Source organism: Penicillium angulare, assembly GCF_028827245.1.
Source record: "Penicillium angulare strain IBT 27051 chromosome Unknown utg000009l_segment0_segment0, whole genome shotgun sequence".
NCBI lineage: Eukaryota > Fungi > Ascomycota > Eurotiomycetes > Eurotiales > Aspergillaceae > Penicillium > Penicillium angulare.
The window spans coordinates 842,076-865,653 of NW_026623168.1; the positions used below are offsets into that span (position 1 = coordinate 842,076).

The 23,578-nt window shown below is 45.8% G+C and overlaps 8 protein-coding genes across 8 annotated transcripts; 4 read left to right on the top strand and 4 right to left on the bottom strand.

The window, feature by feature from the left end:
• Window positions 1-194: 194 nt before the first annotated feature.
• On the bottom strand, window positions 195-1,070 carry N7478_011862 (type 1 glutamine amidotransferase; the record flags this gene model as incomplete). The annotated part of the gene is made up of 3 exons (XM_056928076.1): window positions 195-491; window positions 587-810; window positions 860-1,070. 3 exons carry the CDS (start codon window positions 1,068-1,070, stop codon window positions 195-197), a joined length of 732 nt encoding a protein of 243 aa, XP_056773803.1.
• Window positions 1,071-2,182: 1,112 nt separating this feature from the next.
• Window positions 2,183-2,811, bottom strand: N7478_011863 (MARVEL domain-containing protein; the record flags this gene model as incomplete). Its single annotated transcript, XM_056928077.1, has 3 exons — window positions 2,183-2,437; window positions 2,505-2,726; window positions 2,776-2,811. 3 exons carry the CDS (start codon window positions 2,809-2,811, stop codon window positions 2,183-2,185), a joined length of 513 nt encoding a protein of 170 aa, XP_056773804.1.
• A 1,116-nt stretch (window positions 2,812-3,927) lies between these two features.
• N7478_011864 (NAD(P)/FAD-dependent oxidoreductase) lies at window positions 3,928-5,455 on the bottom strand (the record flags this gene model as incomplete). The annotated part of the gene is made up of 3 exons (XM_056928078.1): window positions 3,928-4,192; window positions 4,249-4,492; window positions 4,552-5,455. 3 exons carry the CDS (start codon window positions 5,453-5,455, stop codon window positions 3,928-3,930), a joined length of 1,413 nt encoding a protein of 470 aa, XP_056773805.1.
• Window positions 5,456-8,758: 3,303 nt separating this feature from the next.
• Window positions 8,759-9,502, top strand: N7478_011865 (GNAT family N-acetyltransferase; the record flags this gene model as incomplete). Its single annotated transcript, XM_056928079.1, has 2 exons — window positions 8,759-9,197; window positions 9,252-9,502. The coding sequence occupies 2 exons, from the start codon at window positions 8,759-8,761 to the stop codon at window positions 9,500-9,502; spliced, it is 690 nt and encodes a 229-aa protein (XP_056773806.1).
• A 184-nt stretch (window positions 9,503-9,686) lies between these two features.
• On the bottom strand, window positions 9,687-11,437 carry N7478_011866 (dienelactone hydrolase; the record flags this gene model as incomplete). The annotated part of the gene is made up of 3 exons (XM_056928080.1): window positions 9,687-10,633; window positions 10,685-11,122; window positions 11,191-11,437. The coding sequence occupies 3 exons, from the start codon at window positions 11,435-11,437 to the stop codon at window positions 9,687-9,689; spliced, it is 1,632 nt and encodes a 543-aa protein (XP_056773807.1).
• A 1,542-nt stretch (window positions 11,438-12,979) lies between these two features.
• N7478_011867 (uncharacterized protein) lies at window positions 12,980-13,750 on the top strand (the record flags this gene model as incomplete). Its single annotated transcript, XM_056928081.1, has 1 exon — window positions 12,980-13,750. The coding sequence occupies one exon, from the start codon at window positions 12,980-12,982 to the stop codon at window positions 13,748-13,750; it is 771 nt and encodes a 256-aa protein (XP_056773808.1).
• A 3,024-nt stretch (window positions 13,751-16,774) lies between these two features.
• Window positions 16,775-18,693, top strand: N7478_011868 (putative MFS transporter; the record flags this gene model as incomplete). The annotated part of the gene is made up of 4 exons (XM_056928082.1): window positions 16,775-16,967; window positions 17,018-17,186; window positions 17,244-18,305; window positions 18,366-18,693. The coding sequence occupies 4 exons, from the start codon at window positions 16,775-16,777 to the stop codon at window positions 18,691-18,693; spliced, it is 1,752 nt and encodes a 583-aa protein (XP_056773809.1).
• Window positions 18,694-20,212: 1,519 nt separating this feature from the next.
• N7478_011869 (glycine decarboxylase subunit P) lies at window positions 20,213-23,467 on the top strand (the record flags this gene model as incomplete). Its single annotated transcript, XM_056928083.1, has 2 exons — window positions 20,213-23,351; window positions 23,412-23,467. The coding sequence occupies 2 exons, from the start codon at window positions 20,213-20,215 to the stop codon at window positions 23,465-23,467; spliced, it is 3,195 nt and encodes a 1,064-aa protein (XP_056773810.1).
• Window positions 23,468-23,578: the final 111 nt, after the last annotated feature.

Genomic DNA, 23,578 nt, shown 5'->3' on the forward strand with positions numbered 1-23,578 from the left:
ACAGGATACTATGCCAGGTACAGGTCTAGATATTAGAAGCTGTTCAACAGTTCGTATGTCCTGTAAGATATACAAGGTAGAAAAGAGACTTTAGTATTCCACGTGATATCTGATTCATATCATTCAGTGAAACATTTGCAGACGGCAACGCAAGTAATTAAGAAAGTCTTGTATTCATGCTGCTTTACTTCGAATTATGCCACCGACTCAACGATAAACTGAATAAATCTGCGCGCAAGTAGTTCACCGTCATGTTCTTTCCCAGCTCTTGAACTTCCACTCTTGTAAAGCTCATCATTGAAGAGACCACTGCCATGTCGTGCATCCAACAGATGAGTCATGATATATTCGTTGAATTCCGGATGAGCCTGAATACTGATAAGTCGCTTAGGCATGTATAAACCCTGAACAGAACACGGATCGCTATATCCAAGATTGACACAGCCTTCCGGTATCTCAAAGACAATATCGCGGTGCATTTGATGCAGGTACTAAGCGGAGTAAGCATGTATTCAATAGAAAAGAAATAGACTCAAGCACGGGGCCTCAAGATACTAGTAGAAGCAGTTGATCATAATAAACTTACCAATTTATCTTTTCCGAAAACTTCCTTCCCTGTCTCAGTAAGAGTAAGCTCATCAACAGAGACTTCCCACCCATCACCACGACCGACACGAGCACCTAGCGCCCGCGCAAGAATTTGGTGTCCGAAACAAACGCCCACAACAGGCTTCTTATGAGCCTGCACCACATCCTTAACGTACTCCGTTAATGTCAGGATCCACCCATCATCAGCGAAGGCATCATGCTCTGAATTCGTTAGTAGGATTCTTAGAATAAGGGATGTGTCTCAACATACTGCTTCCAGATAGCAAGAAGGCATCAACTTCATTTGGATTAGGATATATGGGATTCCCCACAACATGCCATTTGCTAATTTCGACATCGACAGAGCCAGCGGCGTTCTTTAGAAGTTTCTCGAAGATGTCTCCATAGTTGCCGAACTTTTCCTGGACGGGTGCGATTGGAGTGTCGCATTCCAGGACGGCAATTCGAAGTGGTCGTGTCATTTTGGTTATGTGCGAGGAATGGATGATGTGAGCTCTTAGAGGAGTTGGATGGGGTTTGAAGATGATGCCTTGTTTGAATGGTTGTTTTAAGGTGAAGGTTGGTGGTGGGTTGAATTAGTGAGCGCGCTTAGCCCCACTTGCGCGGTCCGCTTTAGTTGGTTGTGCCAGTCAGAATGCTTCCTTGGCTTGGGGATGATAAGGTTGGTTATTGCGTGTACGATTGTACATGATTGCTATACTGTTTGATACATTTGTTGTAGATTTCTTTGTACGGCCACCTCAGTTTTCTTTCAACATAATATTACTAATACAATTTGAGATATCTCAACATATAAAAACCCTAAAAGTCACCTCTGTGGCTCTGTACTACTTTATTATCTATAAGATTTCTCGATCCCCAGGTCTTGTATCTATGAAAATGCTCTCAAAGCTCAGCGGGTCATCTCTGCCGGTGTGTATATAGGCCCGACAGTTGCGCTCTTTCCGCCTGGGCCTTCTATACCAGCAGATGCATAAAGAGTTATATTTCTTCATAGTTTTGCACCTCCGTAGTTTCTCGACAACCCTTTCAAGTAAAACCTCTTTTAGATCTTCCGGGCGTTTCTTCGTTGTGTAATTAGACCTACTATCTCAATAGATCTATTTGATTTTATTGGTAGAAAATAGTGTATGAGGACGCCAAAGGGACTTCTATATTTGAAGATCCATACATACTAGTATTAGGCCAACTTACACTATTCCATGGGGAACGCCCGACACTTGCAAGTCATCCCTATTTTCTACTACAGCTTAAATTTCGAGACCTACATCTTTTATCCTTTGCGTCCAGGCTTCCAAAGATTGATGAGTGCGTTAAAGCAAACAGACTGCACTTCTCATTCAGTGCATGACGTATTTACTAGTAAATAACTATTCCTTAGTAACTAACTATTCCGGGTATAAAGGGACAGTGGGAAGCAAAACATTTCAAAATCCAAACGCTGTAGCCAAAGAATGGCATATTTCATTCTGATCCAGCCTCATTAATTTTCAAATAAAACCTCGACTCTGCAAGAATCTCATGTTACAATGCTGTGACACCAAATAATCAGGAAGCCAAACTTTGAAGCTCTTTACTTGTTACGGGTCAAAAATGATGCAACGAGAGCACACGCACAAGCGGCAAAGGCAAGGAACATAAATGCGCAGTCTGCCTCAGCACGCTTGCAACGAGATCGAATGGTACCAAAGCCATCACCGGAGTAAGAGCCATCTCTGCATACTTTGCCATAGACATCATCGTTGGTGCACCCTCCACTAATAAGCTTGTTGTCCCAAGCGTCAGTCGGGTCACTGCAACTCACGCCCTTAAGCGCGACAGCATAAACCTAAGCTCAAATTAGTCGCTGTTTTGTGAAAGTAGTGAATAGTGAATAGTGTATAGTTGAAACTTACAATTCCAGCGACCATGAGAGCAAGACTGGTGACACCATCCAGCACCCACACAATGATACCACTCAGGCTGGAGACCCATAGGGCAGCGATGCCGATGAGGGAAACAACAATGCCAAGTGCGCCGGTGAAGGCAGCATATCCGGTTTCAGCGGGGACTTTTCCGTAATATTGTTGTCTGGCGAGAGTGATAGAAAGACCGAGAACAACGATGCTGAACAGAAGCTAGAAATCCATCAGTAATGCCCCTTATTATTAGCTAGACAGTACGAACCTGAAAGCTTCGTGCGATGGGAACGAGGATCTGCATTTTGGATATGAACTTCAAGGCGATGAAGCAACTTTGATATTTTGCAGGAAAATATATGACAGTAGTAGCCTGAGAAAAAAAAAAAGATACAGCCTTGCGACGGGGCAAGCCGAAATTTATTCCTAAATCTTTGGCAATCAAACAGTCACAATTTGAACGGGTCACACAGAGCCGCAGTATTAGCAGGGATTTGGGCCCCAACGCTAAGCTAGAGGAATACATACTGGGGCCACCGGGGGCCAAACATGCATGAAGCTAGAGCCCTGAAAGTCAAAGAAGGAAATTTCATATGTTGATCATAATATAAACATCCTTCATTGGATCTTTCTGCGCACAATCCGCGTTTTATTTTCGTGTTGAGGCGGGTAGGCTCACTCCATACTCCCAGGTCAAATTCTGATTGATTTGAGCCGCATCCAGTTGGGATCAGCCTTACCCTCACACCTGTAGTAAAATTCTACATGATGATTCCCAAGGTTGGGGACCATCGAGATCTTCGACCATGAGAAACGAAAATTAATGATCTGTTATTTTCGTCAACCTCCAGAATCTTGTATGAATTATGGATCAAAATCTACAGTCTCTTCCAAGGTGTTCAAATGACTCAGGGACGCCAAGCACAGCCATGGCCCCCTTTGCCCCGCAATTTACACCCGAAATTGCACCCGAAACACCATAGCGCCTCCTAATCGCCAGCTCAGGTGCAGTTAGTGGAGAGAAAAAGGTTGAGGCGGGTTTAAGGTGCTGCACACCCCTACTCTATTAATAGGACACGGTTCAAGATCGTCATTGACGATGGATTAGCGCCAGCTCCTTTGTGCTAATTTTCCTTCGGCGAATAAAATTCAAGATTGTATATAGCCGATTGAATGGATCAGTTTCCTAAATTTAGACTGTCTATCTCGCGGTGTTACGGTGTGGACCTCCCTGCATCCAAATCATATGCATCGAACTGGTTTGGCTTTTCACTTAGCGTTTACCAACGGTACTCTCACCCGTGGACAAATCTAACTTGAAAGGACATGCATTTCGTAACTCTTAATGACAAAATTGTCTACGCTAATTGCAATACACGAGTTCGCTAACAAATTGAGCCCGATATCCTCGCCAATATACCTACAGCTTAGCAGTAGGCTGTAACAGATGCTTCATCTCAGAGTTGGGGTACTCCACGTTCTCAGAGGAGTCAGGTCTTTGACGATCCCATGCCCACTTCTCCACCAGTTCAGGCTCTAGTTCGCCCTCCAGCATCTGAGTGACATACTTGCCAAGCACGGGGAAGAACTTGTATCCGTGGAATGAGCCGCAAGTCGCGACGAACAGACCCTTCGAGGCGGAGTGTGGAGAAATAATAAAGTCGGAGGTTGTGGTAAAAGCATCCCTTTTAACTGTTAGATTGCGGTGTTTTCTCAAAAAATCCAGAAAAATTTGACTTACCAGCAGATGCGGTGTTTTGTCATATCCCAAGTTGCGCTTTCAGGCCCGTACCACAAATTTCTGGCTTCGACAATATCCTGCTTTAATGGGCCAGGAACCTTCCATTGGTTGTAGTCGTGTGTTGGTGGAGGAGAAGAGATGTATCGACCAGGGAGAACTTCGCGGGTGTTTGTGAAGATCTTGGATCCCCACCACTTCATCTCTCCATCCTTGGTAGGAGGGAGACTGCCGATAAAAGGTTTGCCTGAAAATGATTATTGTTAGTGACAATAACGCGAACATTATTGGTGAAAGATAACATACCCTCGTCGGGTGTATAACCCTGAAAGCCAACAGGCATATCCTTGTACTTCTCATACTGATCCTCCTTAAGCTGCGCCATTCCAGTTGTGATACCAGCAGCTAGAATACGCTCGCCAGCCCGCAAACCAAGATTACCACTCTTAGCCGCACTCCACTCCAACAAAGTAGGCGTGAACGCACCAGCAGCAATAATAGTCTGCTTCGCTGATATAATAGCACCAGCCTTTGTCTTCGCACCAATACATGATCCCTGACGATTGAATTCCAAAGAAGCAACCTCCGCAGTAACATACTTCACACCCAATTCAAGACAGCGCTTCGTCACAGCTCGAAGTGAATCACCAGCAGCAGCCCAGCCACTAGCCCGGTTAATCAACACCTCCTTCACGCCTGTATAGTCCGCATTATCAAAAATGCCACCGTAAAGCTTCCGTGCCTCGGAAACAGGCAAAGCAATGATATCATCATTCCTTCCAAGCTCCTTGTGATTGGTAATGACATTCTGAGCATAATCGCTCCGACACGTCCAATAAACACCCGTCTGATGAAAATGCGGTTGCCAAAGCGGATCAGTCTTGAAGATATCCTGTGCCTCAAGAGCTATCTTGCAATACACCTTATCGTCATAGTCAGCACGGACAACTTTATTCCAGTCCCATGATGCAGCTACTCGAGACTCCGCATCATACGCATCCCTGTCAACGAGTGTGATTGAGGCATTGGGATATTTCTGAATAAGATGGTACGCTGTTGAGACGCCAAAGACTCCAGCACCAATAATGAGGTATGAGGGGTTGCTTGAATCCATTTCTGTGTTCGGGGAAGAGTTTTCTTCCGTCGTGGGTACTGCGCAGCCGTATTCCAGCTCTTTTAGACTGTAGGCGAATGGGAGGGGGCCAGGCATCTATACGCGGGGGAAATTCGAGGAATTGAAATGATTATCATTTAGTAGTTGTTTGTCTGGCATTGAGCTGCTTTGTCTATCTAAATAATTTTTGAAGAGCCGGCTCCGGCCTCGCTGAGCCGGGCGGGGAACCCGTGGAGCCGATCACGAGGGGATGGTGATTCGCTCTGGAGGAAGCGAGACGGAAGCCGGGCCGGATGTTGACCTATTAGATTGATGGGATTAGATGCAGTTCTGATTTAAACATGATAGCTGCTTGGATGATCAGATTTTTGCTTGGTTATGTGGTGTGATCTGCTACTTGATTGTGGCTGTGTTGTATGTTAAAAAGAGTGATTGAGAACTCGTAGAGAATTAAGAAAGGGCCAATTGTTAGATCAGATCATGAAAAAATTATACTAATCAATTGAAAAACAACCTCGCAGATCTTATTTCAGCATATGAAACATATAGATGCGCTTATCAAGGCTTTGACTTGTTACTTTTCCGCGGTGCGGGGAAGCTATAGCCTGAGGGGAGATCGCACGGTCCGTACCCGGTCCGCCTCCATCTAGATCATTTCGTGTGATACGAATGACTCTACTGAGGACCTTAATATCTCCACGCAATAATTAGTGTTTAACCTCATTGAAAAACATTGTTTTTTAGAAATGCGACCATGTAATGTGTTTCTGAAGACCAAGTATCAAGCCTGGTACTGTCGGCTGCATTTAAACTTTGTGCTTTCCTCGAAGCTCAAAATTGGTTGCTCTCTTGGGTCCATGAGCGTGTCAGGTGAGATGTCGGCCCTACCCAGAGAATGCTCCATTACAGACTGATCAATGATTGCCGCAACTCGATACTTCGGATAAAGATTCCAGCACCCTTCAATTTCGAAAATTCTCTCCAGGCGGTCGAGATTCTTTTCGTCAAATCCCTCTCTCTCAAAAATTAGGTGATGGATAGATATTATCGCGCTACCTACGTAGAATGAACTTTTGGCAGCTACAAGTTGATTGACTTGCATGCTTAGTTGTTTGTCTATGTGCGCGTAGGAGGGGCTACTTATGACCGATTCCGGTTTAGCGCTATGTAAGTGGAGCTCTCTTTGTCTCCGCTCCGGTCCTTATTCATCCTCTAGGCCACTCATATTATGTGACGGAACATCATGTTTCCATCATAGTGCCGGTACACTAAAGTGTTAGACTCATTCTTTTCTCCTTCGAAACCCTCTATCTCATCCCAAGCGCCCCCAGACCTAGGTATTAAGCACAATGTCAGCAGAGCTAAAGCAGGTAAGTCGATCCGTGAGTTCCAGTGTTACCGATACTAACAATCCAGTTAGAGAATGGTCAAAAGGCTAGCATCCTATACTGTGATTGACGCTCAAACGGACGATACTATCAATTTCTCAAAAATTTCTTCAGTATCCTTTCTATCGATGGACAAAGGAACCTGGTTCATGATATTGTGGGAATAAGAAATGATGCGGCACTTCGCTTACTAGTTGACAGTATTTGGAGTGGATTGGTCGCTCCTATGCGAACCCAGGCTGGCCGTACACCTCAAATCACCCCGTCTCCACACCAGAATCTCGAAAATTCAGTCGATAATATTCCGAGTGAGGGTTTCCAGCCATTGGACCGATCCCGTCAATCCCAACTTCAGCACAACTGTTTAGAAAGAGATGGTTTTCGAGGTGCCTTCGTACGATGGTGGAGCACCGATCATCCACGTCCACAAGGGGCAAACCATACTATACTTCATGCGTGCCATATTATCCCCCATTCGACCATAACTTTCCCGCCTGCACAATCTGAGATAGAGCATACCATATTTTAGAGAAACCTTGTACGATTCTTTCCCTCTATCTCAATAAACGACCGGGACCAAATTGACTCTGAAAAAAACATTATTATGCTCGAATCATTTGCTCATGAAGATTTCAATCGTTTCCTCTTCTTTTTCAAAGCCACTTCAATTCCTAACCAATACCTGATCGTCCCTCTTCCAAAATCCACTTCAGTAATACGAATTGTATTACCTCAAAGTGAACGACGACGGAAAAGAAATTTAGCAGTGCAAAATGGAAACGCTGATTTACCCGACCCGAGATTCCTCGCTGTTCATGCTGCAGTCGCGAAGTTTCTCTCCATGACAGCCCGCACTGAGTTGGTCCACAAAGTTATAGAGGATTATAAGGAGTGCAACAGACTCGCTTCAGATGGCACAACAGGCGTGTCCGCCCTGCTTGCAGTAAGCGGGTTATCGTTGCTAGTTGAAAGCATTGAGAATATAGGGAATCCACTACGATCCAGCGATCAGAAATCCACAAATACAAACATGCAACCCTCCTCCCAATCAAAAACGCTTAAAGGAACGCAAGTACAGGGGAAAGATTCTTATACCGAGAATAAACAATAGAATAGATGATCGGGAATGCGTCGTGACAGTTGCACTTAGCTAGCTTTTTAGTTATATACTTATCAACACAGATACTCTTATTTCTTCAGCTTCCCGAGTAAGTATCTTCTTGGCAGTATAGTCTATACGCAGAAAGGACGAATGCCCCCTACTCTTACTAGTAATGTACCTATATGCTATATTTCGGGTGTCATTCAGTTGTGCCCCAGGCACTACTAGTATGGTTTGTTTCTTGGAAATTCTAAGGTCAAATATGAATACTTAAACTATATATCGGGTTGAGGTTGATTTATTTATTTTTAAGGCTACTCTATGTGATGAGGTGCCTACAATCTACCAGAATAGAGAAAGGTGCGAAGAACAACGAATAACAACGTTGAGGAAAAGGGAAGAAGAGAGAGAGCTATACTACATTTATGTAGGAGGATGCCCACTCTCCAGACCAATCATCTGATTAGTCTGTATCCGAGAGTAGGTCAAACCGCACAAACATTCAAACATACAAACACACCCGCCCCGAGTTTCCTCCATGTAGTTATACTACACTCTATTGACTTAACCTGGGGATATGATTATATATATATATATTGCTTCCAAAGGCTAATAACTAGGGACTCCTATGGGTAGCTTAGATACTAAGATAAGTACTGCTAAAATCTAGCTAATAATTATTATCCATGCCTATCCACCATACTAATTAATACTCGACTAGTCCCAACCCAATACTATACTAATTTCCCCGTGCGGGGCTAAGAGGCTCAGATAACCTTCCAGTCTCGTGGTGACTCATAGAAACGAGAGAGCTTAAATATTTGCAATTGAGCCACATCAATTGAATTTTGAATTAACTCTACATTCCATTCAATGCTCAATTCTAGATCATTGTTGAAACGATTCAAAATGACATCCCCAGCATCAACCTGGCCACAATTTCGAATCCTCCCCGCCACGGAAAAGGATTGTCCTGGTTTGGCAACAGTTGAAGTCCTCTCATTCAATGATGTAAAAAACGAACCACTAGAAAACGCTATTGTGAGAATAATGCTGGGTCCACCAACAGAGCAATGTATCGAATTCAGAACGAAGAGCTTTATAGATCGATTTCAGACCCACCCAGCGACACGATTTTGGAAAGCAGTTGTCGATGATGTAAATGAGCAAAACTGTGAAAAGATCGTCGCTTGTGGATTGTGGAAGTTCTTTCTTAAACCCGAGAAAATTCCAGACTGGAAGGATATTACTGAGTGGCCGCTTGATGTGTCGCCGAATGCTTGTAATGAGTTTACTGGGGCGATTACCGAGATGAGGAGGAAGCATATGGATGAGACGTGTTATGGATGTAAGAGATTATTTGAAATTGGGTCTACAATGTCTTGACTAATTATTATTAAAGTTCTGGAGATCCTTGGCACATTGCCTGAGTATCGTGGGTATGGTATTGCCTCGGCTCTGATGAAGGTCGGTCTTGATCAGGCCAAGAAGGAAGGATTGAATCAATTTTGGATATATGCATCTATTGATGCTGAAGGTTTGTATAGAAAATATGGGTTCAAAGAGATTGATGCTGTTAGACGGGATATTACGAAATATGGAGGTGTTGGAAATTCGAATATCATTGGTATGTGGATGGCTTTCGATTCATAATGTCGATGTCGCATCCTGGCTATAAATTCGTGACAACTATGTTTGCCCAAAAGAAAACTGAGCAAGGACATATAAATCATTATATCATGATTGCAATTTGAATTAATATTCCAGTGCCGCGATGTCTGGGTAACTATGCACAGAATAAAACAGTAGACTAATCTAGCATCATTCTTCCAACTACCTAGTAGTCGTCCGTACTCACATCTTCCACAGTGGCGTTCTTCTCTCCATTCTCCTTCTCTCCATTCTCCTTCTCTCCATTCTCTTTCTCTCCATTCTCCTTCTCTCCATTCTCCTTCTCTCCATTCTCCTTCTCTCCATCCTTCTTCTCTCCATTTTCCTTCTCCCAATTCTCTCCCTTCGATTTGACCGTGGACTCTGTCTCCGTCATCGCCCCATCATCATCCTCATCTGCCCCTTTCTTCTCCGTCTTCCCCGTACTAGACCGTTCAAGCTTAGGAGCACGTTTCTCTAAAACAGATTTTCCCTTATCATCAGCCTTCCCAACAACCGACTGCTCCGCCTCACTCTTCAACTCCGCCCCAGACTCCTCCGCAGCCTGAGAAGACTTTTCATCACGTTCCCTCCTCGCCCGAACATGAGCCCTCCGAATAAGTCGATTATGGTAATCCTCCTGCTCAGCCTCAGGATCTTCATGAAGAATCCGACGTGCCGCATCCCGTCCAACAATAGGGAGCTTCTCAACACCCTGCACTCCATTTGGTACTAACTTCGGATCGAGAAGTCCGACTTGAAGCAAAACGCTCGCTTGGTCCCAGTATACATGCTCTGAGTATAATCGGCCGCCACGCAAGCTGACAATGCTGACTAGGATAATCTCAACGTTTTTATTTGTTGGCGGGACGCCGGGAAGCATCCATGGAATCTCCTGTGTGTGTTCGAAGGAAATGTACAGTTCATCGACTATGCGGTCTGCTCCGGCTGTTCGAGAGACAAGCCGAATACGCATGGAAGGAGGTAGTTTGCCTAAGAAGAATTTCGAGTAAAAGCGTTTGAGAGCCTGGGCGCCTATTCCACCGCTCATCGTACCAGTGTAGGTAACTGCGGGGGTTTTGTTTTCGACATATGAATCCAGTGTTTTTGCGAGGTTGGATGCGAAGAATTTGTCTAATTCGTTAGCTTCAAGGTTTTTTCACGAGCGGAGTCAAATGAACTTACTCTCTTGGTGATCTTCCCAGCACTTTTCAAGATCCACTTGTCTGGAGAAACCCGTACGCACAACCTTGATCGACCGCGTCCATGCGATATCAGCCGCCGTGTTATCATACTCTTCCATGTCGTGCTCAGCAAACCCAGGCTGTGCGTAGTCATAAGTGTAGGTGGTATATGCGAGCTTCAGTCGTTCGCCAGTTCCGATGCCAGGGTTGATCGGGCGTGTCCTGCGACGCGTCTTCCCTTGTAAGCCCACTAGGGTCTGGGCGACCGTTACATCGATACTCTTTCCAGCGAGGTGAACGAGGACATCTAGACCGAGTGGGAACTTGACTCGTGTATCGGGGATGATTGTGGGATAATATGCGACGAGACAGCATAGTCGGCTGCAGTTTTGGCCGTTTGAATAGTAATTCAGACAATAGCTAGCAGCTTCACCAAATGCTGTGAACAGAATCTGTATGTTAGCTCACTAATTCTTCGCATAACACTTTAATCTGGAAAGCACATACCCAAAACCCCATAGTTCTCACCAACACCAAGACCTCCCTTAATACTTCGCAGTCGATCTTCATAGTCCTTCCCACCACCGTTCAACGGTAAATAAACCACATCGAATCCCTCATCTTGCCAATCCGTAATCGTCTCTTCATCGAACTCTCCAGTTTCAGACGTAATGCATAACCGAGCATTATTGTCACCATTATTATATAGAAGACCGTTGCTCAGCCCAGGCGCATTAATCGAAATCGCAGCCATTTCTGTAAGGTCACTTGTAGCTTAAAATAATTTAAACATAAAGCTCTCCGGTTCGAGTTCCTTATCGAGCAGGAGAAATTATCAGACAAAAAGACAAAGTATTGTAATGTGCTAAGTAAATGTGTTGCTAGTGACAGATAACGGGCGCTACGTCATTGGCGCAACTCACGTTTCCCCACGACGTCATTGTAGTCGCAATGCCATGGAACCCGCCAAGTTGAATAGATTAACTGGCCAAACAGATGAAGGGATATTGTGGATTAGGGGCAAAATCAACAATGCGCAGGTAGTGGTCAAGGTCTCGTATGATCTTGTTCTTGCCTTGCATATATAGATCCTGATGGTCTTTGGGTGCTGTTTCCAAATTAGTGCGCATTTGACGCCGCTTTTGCCTCCTACATGAAGGTGGCTTCTAGTTTACTCCATGTCTAAAAGCGGCATGCAAGTATACCCTAAGAAGGAGGGGTCCTCTTGTGTTAATCGATTATCGTGAAACATTAAATGATAGCTCGACCGACCACTTTCGAACAAGATCTCAAACGAACAGCCTTGAAGCAAACAAGCAAGCAAAGCACCAATGAAAAGAAAAGCAGAAGATTCTCTCCGGTCACCCTGCTGGAGGGATGTTCCATTCATGACTACATCTTCTTACTTCTTGGGCCATTTTGTTACTAATGTACAAAAGACTATCTTGGGACTTCATTAGTTTCAATATGGATCATGAGTCTCGAATTCGATTGTGAAGAATTCCAGTGATAAACCAAAACGACCAGCGAAGGTAACTTCTACCCCCGGTGTGGTTTGCGGAATGAAGAGGGGATTGTGATTGGAGTGAGGGGGAGCAACATTCAGCCTCACTATCAGGTGATCGCGGCCTCATATATGCATGGTATTAAGCGACAGAAGGCCCCCTCGCCCTTGCGACTGACAGATACCTCAGACCAGTCATATTTTTCTCAAATTGACAAATTCCGCCCTCTGCTGGAATCTTCACTTATTAACTCTGACTGAATTGTTTTCGACTCGCCATGTTCAGGACATTGTGGGATGGATCTGTAATGCCTTTTGAGTCCTTGACCGCCCGAGAATTTCTCGATGAAGTATACGATGTGGAACTTTTAGGTACAAGTAACAATTACGTGTTTGGAAGGATTAAACATCATAATGTGGTTCTCTCTATTCTCCCCATGGTTAAATACAGAGATTCCACAACGGCCAGAGTTGCTGAGATGATGCACATTTTCCCCAATATCCGCATTGCGCTGATGGTCGGCATCGGAGGGGCATGCCAAGCGAGAAGCACGACATTCGCCTTGGAGACATTGTCATTGGCCTATCATTGGAACCGGAGGTGGTGTCTACCAATACGACTATGAAAGTGCTATTCAGGAAGGCAGAGACTTTCAGGCTACAACTTTGCTGGAGCCACCGCAGGTTTTCATCCAAAATGCAGTAACTAGCCTTCGAAATGCTCATCAGTTGGAAGGGTATGAGCTGGAAAATGCCATCGACAGAGCTTTTGAGCAGAAACCTTCGCTACTTATGATATGCCGCCGCCCAGCCCATACGTCGGATCGCCTGTACCGGAGCAATATTGTTCATCGAAACCCCACAGAGCTGTGTGATCTAGGATGTGGTGATGACTATTCTAAGCTTAAGACACGCACACCGCGCTCAAAATACAACAGCCAAGTAATTCATCATGGGTTTATTGAATCGGGTGATAGGCCCATGAAAGATGCTGTCCAACGAGATAAACTTGCAACAACAAAAGATATTCAATGTTTTGAAACGGGAGTCTCTGCTTTAATGAATAATTTCCCCTGCCTTGTGATTCGTGCAATTTGCGATTATGCTGATTCTCACGCAAATAACTTGTGGAAGGGCTATGCGGCTATGGTTGCTGCTGTCTATGCCAAAGACCTGTTATATAGCATCGACCCGGAGATTCTCGCTCAGCAGAAAACAGTTGCAAATATTGTAAATAGAGGGACCGACGTTTACGATCGCGACCAACCTCTAAACATTGATCAAATCGGCTATGCAAATTCCGGTATTTTGTTATCATCTACAGATCCTCAACGGATCCCTAAGCAGGGCGAGCAGAACATTCTCATATCAACGACAAGCACAGTCTCTGGTGACAGAAAAGCAAGAACCAAACTGCCGGACCAGTCTGTCTCTCTAGAAGAAATCGATTCAAAACCCATATTACGTGAGAATGGGCCTTGGGTTAAAGGTCTGTATTCCATTGGATATAGTGACCAGGACGCTTTTGATCTCATATGCGAAAAAGAAAGAGACTCTCCGTAGATATTGTTCGATTGTATTGATCTTCTGACACCTGATATCAATATCGGCCAACACGTACCTCGATGCTCTCATCACCACTGCTCAACAAATGGGCACAATCCGATAGGTACACAAAATCCACCAGCTTTTCCAATACCTTTAAGAACGATGAATGGTGAAGGTTTGATTGAAAGAATTGAAGAGATTTGTGGGTTAGCCGGCATTCGCTCCTCAACTAGAGAAGTCAGTAGCTGGGCTGGGTCCTCTGATTTTTGTTACAGCAATACCGTAGCAAGCTATTATCTTTTCAAGTCTCACATATTTCCGGTGTTACATCGGATCCACTCTGCTGTTGGTCTACTACAGCAGAATAGTTTGTGTTACAAGTCCTTCACAATACTCAAGACTTGTTCGCCTATTAAATCGACTGAAAAACAATACATTAAGGTTGTCCCCATTGTCTTTCAATTAATTAAAACGTTAAGCAATACAGAAATGCTATCGCGATCCAGGATTGTCGATGCTTCTCAGAAAATTCTAGGGTTGTTATGGCCACATCCAGCCGAAATAACCGTCTACCGAAATTTCGAAGAATTGGCATTTCCCTTATATACATTAGCAGTTCAGTTTCTGTCGCTTAGACTCCTATTGTACATCCAGGCACATGTCGGACCTCTTCGATCGTTTTTAGCCAGATAAATCTACTAGGGCTTCCACGGATAAGTCCATTTCCAGGCCTAGTAGCAAGACTAATAAGACTTAAATACTTTAAGAATATAACTCGAGGAGCAGCATTGTCATTTAAGACACTTCCAACCGTATAGCATAAGATAAGTCCCTATCAAGCAAACCAAAAATACAATTTCGATTTTAATCTCTACGGTCATAGTTCAGATATACTAGACACTTAGGGACCAGGAAACTTAGTCTTCCGTCCAAGGGCGGAATCTCCCATAGCAATCAAAATCAGAAATAGCTTCATTTTTCATCCCTCAACAACAACGAAGTTTCATTTTACTCATAAACTAGAGGAAACTATTTTCACCATTAATCTTTCCAAGCCGCTTTTAATTAGCACAATAATTATAACAAATACCCAATATAAATTTTCAGAAGCAGACTACTGGATAACATCAACAGATGCTTTAGAATATCTTAAAACAAGTCGATCTTCTTAGAAAAAGGTACAACGACAGATAGCTCTTCAAGGTAGTTAATACATTACAAAGCAACTCACAGAGACGTAGAACAAACAAAGGAATATCCCAATCAAGATATCGCTCTGTTAAGTCCCAAAGCTAACCTTATTCATTATCTAAACAAATATTAGGATCTTCAAGTTAATTACTACACTAGCGTTACACAAAGAGTTCCACTTCACAAACTTATCGCAGACTTACTCCCACAATTTCATAAGATTGCCACTATTAGATATAATCTAGAAAACAAACTAGAAGACAAGAAATTAAACCTACAAGATTTTCAAATATAGCTTAAAGGACTAGCCCTTCAGCACCAAGATCAAATTTTAGAAACAATTTAGAAGATTCTTCATTCTCTCCGCTATACAAGGCTAGATACTACAGAGAAGTACTTCTACATTAGATAGCCCTAGGATGGTAACACATCATACTACCTCCAGATTCCACTTAAAGGACAAAATTCTTAAGCAAGGATACTTACAGAGTCACACGACTGTACAACATTCACAAACATCACCATAGAATATTTCGAGACAACAGGCATCAAGTACAGCTGTTTTGATCCTCAACAGGTTTATCGAGATCACATTCTTTTACTTAAAACAGCTGTTGTATATCCAAAAAGAAACACACAAGCATAGAAATTAAACCACGGAGAAGTATATTTTTTCTCTAAGCTCGACAGCATATTTTGGGTGAAGGTTGAGAGAGAGCAAGCAGCTCAAACATCAGGTCTTATTGAATTGGCCGCCTCAACATCTTTGCCGTACAATATTAAGCAGGGCTCTACATAAGTGAAAGAAGGAAGCAACAGGCTCATCTCAGGGAGCGCTCTACATCTCAAATGCAAGGGGAAATAGCTTCGGTCTTCTCAGTGCGGAAAGATCAATGATTATACAAACTAGCGCAGGTCAACTCGGTCTGAGCCTCTTTTACTTTGATTATAACCTCGGAAGCATAAATTTAGGACTCGTTAGAATATTCGTTTGGGTGTTTTACTATGGTTGTTTATGCACATTATCTTACATCTTTGAATTGGCAAGGCTGAGCGGTAAAAATCAACTTGAATCAGTATAAATCGGCCAAATCAATTTCGGAATGGAAAATTTAGATCTGGTAGGAGGCTATCAACCCTTATTTAATTTCACATGACAGATACCTCTAGGCCCTATATCTTGTTTGTTTAAATTAGGACTGACACGATGATCGCCCGTCATACTTACGACAATTCCCGACGCTAATATAAAAGCGCGAATCAACAACCTTGCAAAGCGCCTGAGCCCTTGAAGCTAATGAACGACCTCGTCATACCTGGTTCCTAACTGAACAACAATTTTCACATATAATCTTCACGCTGGATTAACTCTTTTGCGATGTCGTTATCACCAGCGCATCTCTTTCGCGCCGATCACTACAGTCCCCACTTCATGGATCCACTGCAGTGGTGCCATATTTCCGACCGTGAGACTCTTGTGTAGCCAACAAGAAAGACCAACAGGACAATATTGTGCCCCTGATCGCATTTCATATCGAGTTTGTGGACTGTGGAGTGGAAACGTATTCGCCATAACTTCTCGCGCCACAAGCACACAACAAAGCTCGTGGATTTCTCTAACCCTGCTCTCAGATTGACCAAAATCCCAAGTTATCCATTTTAAACCATATACGAAATTCATCTTAGCTGAAAATAAAGTATCACACTGAAAAAAAAAGCTCAACCTGAGGCAGCTTCGTGGCTTGAAGTTAAAGCTAGAACGGGGCAGAAGCTTCCACCAGAACCGTTTTCCCCTCACCGAATCCCGCTTAATCTCCACAACGCACGATTTCCCTGTTCAACACAGCGATGTCACTGGTTCAGCACGTGTCTGCTCTCGAGGGCATAGATCGTGAACCAGAACCAGATGTCGGCGAAGATGTCTTATCGATTCGTCGAAAGATCAGCTACGATGTGTTGCAGCCACCTAGCTTGCCTTTTCCTGATGCCGAGGCAGTGCCAGGAATACCAGCTTATAAAAGCTCTACCTTTAGGAGAATAGGTATTCCATCTCTGCGACAGGGAGAGAAAATACATGCTGACCGTATTTAGCTCAGGTTGTCTTTACAATTTTCGCGTGTTGGGTCGCGTCAGGGATTGTTTTCGGATTTGCCGCGCTAAAACCTGTCCTTATCGAAGATGGTGTTTATCACGATGAAAGTGGATGTACCGAGGATGAACTGCGTGATGGTGTGGAATTATGCAAACAGCAAGATCTAAGGTATTACCCGTTCTGATTGTGATATTGTATATTGTTCGAACTCTCTAACATCACCAGGTTGAATTTTTTCTTCACTATCGCATCAATCACGGCAAATGTCTCCGCACTACCCGTTGGCACAATTTTAGACCGTTATGGGTCCCGCGTGTGCGGCATCATTGGGTCCTTCTTGCTAGCCGTAGGTAGTCTACTCATGGTCTATTCATTCGCGCACCCCGTGTTTGATGGTCTGGTCGCAGGCAATTTTTTTCTAGCTCTAAGCGGGACGTTTATCTTTGTGCCATCATTTCAAATCGCCAATGCTTTCCCTCGGTATGCAGGATCAATCGTCGCACTAGTAACAGGTGCATTCGATGCTTCAGCTGCTGTCTTTTTATTCTACCGAGCGCTTTATGAGAAGTCTGGAAGAAACTTCACGCCTGATCAGTTCTTCTTGGGATATTTGACTGTTCCCGCGGTTATATTCATTGGCCTGGTAACGTTTATGCCAAGCGTTGATTATGTTCCGACATCTACTCTTGAAGTCAAAATAGAACGTGCAGAAGATCCAATGCAGGATGTGCATGACTCTGATGAGGAAATTGAGAGCGACCGAGAGCTTCAGCGGGTTCGTCGCCGCCGCGCTGAACGGCGTAAGCAGAAGGCCCGGAAGATTTACAAGGTGCTCGGTAGTAAGGATGAGATACAGTCTCGTGCGGAGAAAGAAGAGGATCGTCAGATTGTTAGTCAGGTCTGGGGTGTGCTACATGGTTTACCGGCACATAAGCAGATGGCTACCCCGTGGTTCATTCTGATAACTCTGATGACGGTTTTACAAATGGTTCGAATGAACTACTTCATTGCGACTATCAACTCGCAGTATGAATATATGCTCGGCTCGTCCGATGCAGCAAAACAAATCAATGACTTCTTCGACGTTGCGCTTCCCGTTGGCGGTGTTCTCTTCACCCCATTTATTGGATATCTGCTCGATCGGCTGAGCGTCCCTGCAATGCTGGGATTAATCGTGGCATTCACGACAATAATCGGAGTGTTGAATTCCATCCCTACGCTATGGGCAGGGTATCTAACAGTCGTGCTTTTCGTTCTTCTGCGTCCATTATACTATTCTGCGATGTCGTAAGTGCCCCACCCATTCTGCCCACTCCTTATTGTCAACATTCTCATCTCTCTATCTAGTGATTACGCTACTAAAGTGTTTGGCTTTGCAACCTTCGGTCGCGTCTACGGCACCATCATCTGTCTTTCTGGTTTATTCAATTTCTCACAGTATGAACTCGATGCACTGACGCACCATACCTTTCATGAAAATCCGATTCCGATCAATGCCTCTTTGGCTGTGGCGGGATTCATTGTTGGATTAGCTCTTGTGGGCTTTGTCACTATATCAGGTCGCCGATTGAAGGCGCAAGCGGATAGGGAGGACGATGAACGAGAGCCATTGTTGGAGGAGGATGAGGAGGAGGGTTATGATAGTGATGGATATGCGTCGCCTTATGGTCGTTAACTGGACAGTTGAGGATATGATCTATTCCTGGATTTTGTTGATATAGCACGCGTGTTGAACCTTCAATCCGCCAGTTCTGTTTCTACTTGATGGGCACGCGCGTAAATCTTCAAGTTGGGAAGAGGGTATCATGAATACTAAAGATATCTACTATTTAAAATTGGAATCCATCAATATTCTTTGAAAATATTCCAATCATTTCTACATGCACTAATCTCGCTGTTGCTTAAGTACTAGTAAACATATAATCTTTACCGCAAGCTTCAAGCTGGTAAAAATGAATGTTCAAATATTTCCAAAATTTCACTGGAGCGTGTTTAACGAGTACCAGGGAGTATAATATCCACCTCTGGAGCTTCAAGGTTGTATTCGAATATAGGTTCGTTTGTATGCTGTTGATAGGATCCTGCGTGCAGCCAATAAGCCTCGGCTGATAGCGTGGTCGGCAACATTTGAAGACCGATTTCGGCCCCGACCGTATGGGCACCCAGGCCTTCTTCAGCGGTCGAAAAATGGAATTATTGCTCTGCATAGATATTTGAACTCTCCCAGTGTTCGGAATCAGTATATCGATCTGAGTTATACATATTTCGTATATATCTGAGTGAATCATGGCCTCGTAGGCACAGGATCATGTTGTCCGATGACGGGAGGGGCTTATCGGGGATTATCTTATCGGAGGTTGATCGGGACGTGGAAGTGGTAGTGGGAGTGAGAGGAGGTATTGAAGATGTGCATATTTCGATTATCGCGGGCCATTGGGTGTTGTAAATGGGAGTGAAGCTCTGGAGGTTAGTCCTGAGGATTATATTGGGGAAACTGAGCTCGGTTCAGACTGTAATTGAAGCACTGCTATGTTAGTTCCTGCTGGACCAGGATAATTCTTTAAGCTCGATGGTTCCTGTTGCATCTGCTTCGCAAGGGATGTGTAACGTTCCACAGCTTCGCGGCTGTCGTTTCACGGCGGTCAATTGCCCTGTCAGGTTCGATAAATAGACTGAATGAGACCGAGGAGAGGCATGGAGAGCCATGGGGAAGTTAATCGAAAATCCCAATCTTCTCCGTGTGCTGTGTCTCCGCTGCGAAAGCTCCGGTCTCGTCTCCGTGCTTCTTTGACTCCGCCATTGTGGAGTCTTTATCGGGTTCAGCAAGCTGATCCAGATCAACTTTCCCGACGGGAAACGGTGAGAAACGGTGAAGTGTGGATTCGCAGGGGAGAGAGTGACTCCACCGGAGAGAGCGGTATGTCCCGTGATTGGGGCGATAAGGCGCTTATCAGGCGGTCGGGAGGTTTTCCGTGTTGCTGTTGCCCGAAACCCCTCGGTCAAACCTCACGTTGAAATCAATTCGGAATTCCAGATAAATAAATTATACCTGGAATTTCACACTTCTCTTCTTCATCTACCCCTCCTCTTTTAACACTCTCACCTTTGTTACCTACGACGTGTGAAAAAAAGAGGTGTTGAAGTCCCGCCCACTTCTCCTTCCCCTACGTCATACCACGGTAGCTATCTCAGCAATGGCGGCGTCTTTCTTTGCTCTGCGAAGCAGCCGTCAGCTGGTGCTGCGGTCGCGTGTGCGCGCTGGTCCTTCCTCAGTGGCACTGCGTTCTGCTTCAATTTCGCCCTTGAACATTACCCGACGTGGTCTGAACACTCAACAGTCCCAACAATCTACTGCTCGTCGTGGTGTCTATACTAGCTCCGTTACCGCCCATGGTGACCCCCACCCAGAGGATATTTTCCAGCCTCTCGATACATTCCCCCGACGTCATATTGGTCCTTCTCCCGATGCTGCTGCCGATATGCTGGCTGTGCTGGACCCCCCAGCTGCCAATTTGGACGAATTCGTTAAGCAGGTCCTTCCTGAGGATATCCTGTCTAAGAAGAACTTGACAGTCACCGAGCCCAACCGCGATATCAACCTTTACCGCTCCAGTGTGCAGGGTGGTCTAGGTGAAACCGATATGCTGAAGCTGCTGGACACCTATCGCAAGGAGATTGATGTCTCTGGAAAGACTTACATCGGAACTGGTTACTACCCAACTATCGTGCCCCCCGTTATCCTCCGAAATGTCCTCGAGAACCCCGCTTGGTACACTAGTTACACTCCCTACCAACCCGAGATCAGCCAGGGTCGCTTGGAGTCTCTGCTTAACTTCCAGACTCTCACCGCAGATCTGACCGGTCTTCCCTTCGCCAATGCCTCCGTTCTGGACGAGGCCACGGCCGCCGCCGAGGCCATGACCATGTCTTTCGCCACCATGCCTACCTCGAAGCAGAAGAAGGCTGACAAGTCCTTCGTTGTATCTCACCTGTGCCACCCCCAGACCATTGCCGTTATGCAGTCGCGTGCTGAGGGATTCGGAATCAACTTGGTTGTGGGTGACATTCTGGCGGATAACTTCAAGCTGGTTAAGGACCAGAAGGATCACTTGATTGGTGTTCTGGCTCAGTACCCCGACACCGAGGGTGGTGTTTACGACTTCCAGTCTCTCGGTGACTCTATTCACGGACAGGGCGGTACTTTCAGCGTTGCTACCGATCTGCTCGCTTTGACTGTTCTCAAGGCTCCTGGTGAGTTCGGTGCCGATATCGCCTTCGGTAGCGCCCAGCGATTGGGTGTACCCATGGGCTTCGGTGGTCCCCACGCCGCTTTCTTCGCCTGCGCCGACAAGTACAAGCGTAAGGTTCCCGGTCGTGTCGTTGGTGTGTCTAAGGATCGTCTCGGCAACCGTGCCCTGCGTCTTGCCCTGCAGACCCGTGAGCAGCACATCCGTCGTGAGAAGGCTACTAGCAACATCTGTACCGCACAGGCTCTGCTTGCCAACATGACTGCTATGTACGCGATCTACCACGGTCCCGTTGGCCTCAAGTCCATTGCTCAACGTATCATGTCCATGACTGCTCTTCTGCGCCAGAAACTCGTTGGCCTCGGTTACAACGTTCCTGTCCGCTCCAACATCGAGGGCGAGGCTGTCTTTGACACTCTTGCCATCGAGCTGGGAGACGCCTCTGAGGCTGATGCCATTGTTGCTGCCGCTCGCGATGCTTCCATCTTTCTGCGTCGTCTTGGTGGAAACAAGGTCGGTCTTTCTCTCGACGAGACTACTGGCCGCGAGGAGATCAAGGATATCCTGAAGGTTTTCGCTACCCACAAGTCTGCTGGCCCTGTTGAGGTCGATGGAACCCTTTCTGTGGCCTCCGTCCCCTCCACTCTTGAGCGTACCTCCGCTTTCATGACTCACCCTGTTTTCAACACCCACCACTCTGAGACCGAGATGCTGCGTTACATCCGTCACCTTGAGTCCAAGGATCTGTCTCTGGCTCACTCCATGATTCCCCTGGGATCTTGCACCATGAAGCTCAACGCTACCACCGAGATGATCCCCGTTTCCTGGCCCGAGTTCTCCAACATCCACCCCTTCATGCCTGCTGACAAGGCTAAGGGATACATTCAGATGATTGATGATCTTGAGCAGCAGCTCGCTGATATCACTGGAATGGCCGAGGTCACTGTCCAGCCCAACTCTGGTGCTCAGGGTGAGTTCGCTGGTCTCCGTGTTATCAAGAAGTTCCAGGAGGCCACTGGCAGCAGCCAGCGCAACGTTTGCTTGATTCCCGTTTCCGCTCACGGTACCAACCCTGCCAGTGCCGCTATGGCTGGTATGCGTGTTGTCACCATCAAGTGTGACACCAAGACCGGTAACCTGGATCTGGCTGATCTCAAGGCTAAGTGTGAGAAGCACAAGGACGAGCTTGCCGCTTTCATGATTACCTACCCCAGCACCTTCGGTGTGTTCGAGCCCGGTGCCAAGGAGGCTTGTCGCCTTGTTCACGAGTTCGGTGGTCAGGTCTACATGGACGGTGCCAACATGAACGCCCAGATTGGTCTCTGCTCTCCTGGTGAGATCGGTGCCGATGTCTGCCATCTTAACCTGCACAAGACCTTCTGTATTCCTCACGGAGGTGGTGGTCCCGGTGTTGGCCCCATTGGTGTCGCCGAACACCTGCGTCCCTACCTTCCCTCCCACCCCACCAGCGAGTACCTGCAGGCCAAGCGTGGTGACAACTCTTCTCCCCCCATCAGTGCCGCTCCCTGGGGTAGCGCTAGCATCCTCCCCATCACCTTCAACTACATCAACATGATGGGCGACCGTGGCCTGACCCACGCTACCAAGATCACCCTCCTGAACGCCAACTACATCATGTCCCGCCTTAAGCCTCACTACCCCATCCTGTACACCAATGATCACGGCCGTTGTGCGCACGAGTTCATCCTTGATGTCCGCGGCTTCAAGGAGACCTGCGGTGTCGAGGCCATCGATATTGCCAAGCGTCTTCAGGACTACGGCTTCCACGCCCCCACCATGTCCTGGCCCGTCGCCAACACCCTAATGATCGAGCCTACCGAGTCCGAGAACAAGGCCGAGTTGGACCGCTTCATCAACGCCTTGATCTCCATCCGTGGTGAGATCGCCGAGGTTGAAGCCGGCAAGCAGCCCCGTGAGGGCAACGTTCTCAAGAACTCTCCCCACACCCAGCGCGACCTCCTGTCCGCTGAGTGGGACCGCCCTTACACCCGTGAGCAAGCCGCTTACCCTGTGTCCTGGTTGCTGGAGAAGAAGTTCTGGCCCTCTGTGACTCGTGTTGATGATGGTATGTTTCACTCCCTTCTATAACTCTCATCTCTTTGATCTCATGCTAATATTTCTACAGCTTTCGGTGACCAGAATCTGTTCTGTACTTGCGGCCCTGTCGAAGACAGCGAATAGATTATATGATACCCCTGCGTTTTCTTAATTCGCATTTCCACGCGTGAGATTCAACTGACTCCGCGTTCGCTTCTGTATACATTCAACATTTCTTTTCAACATTGTACTCAT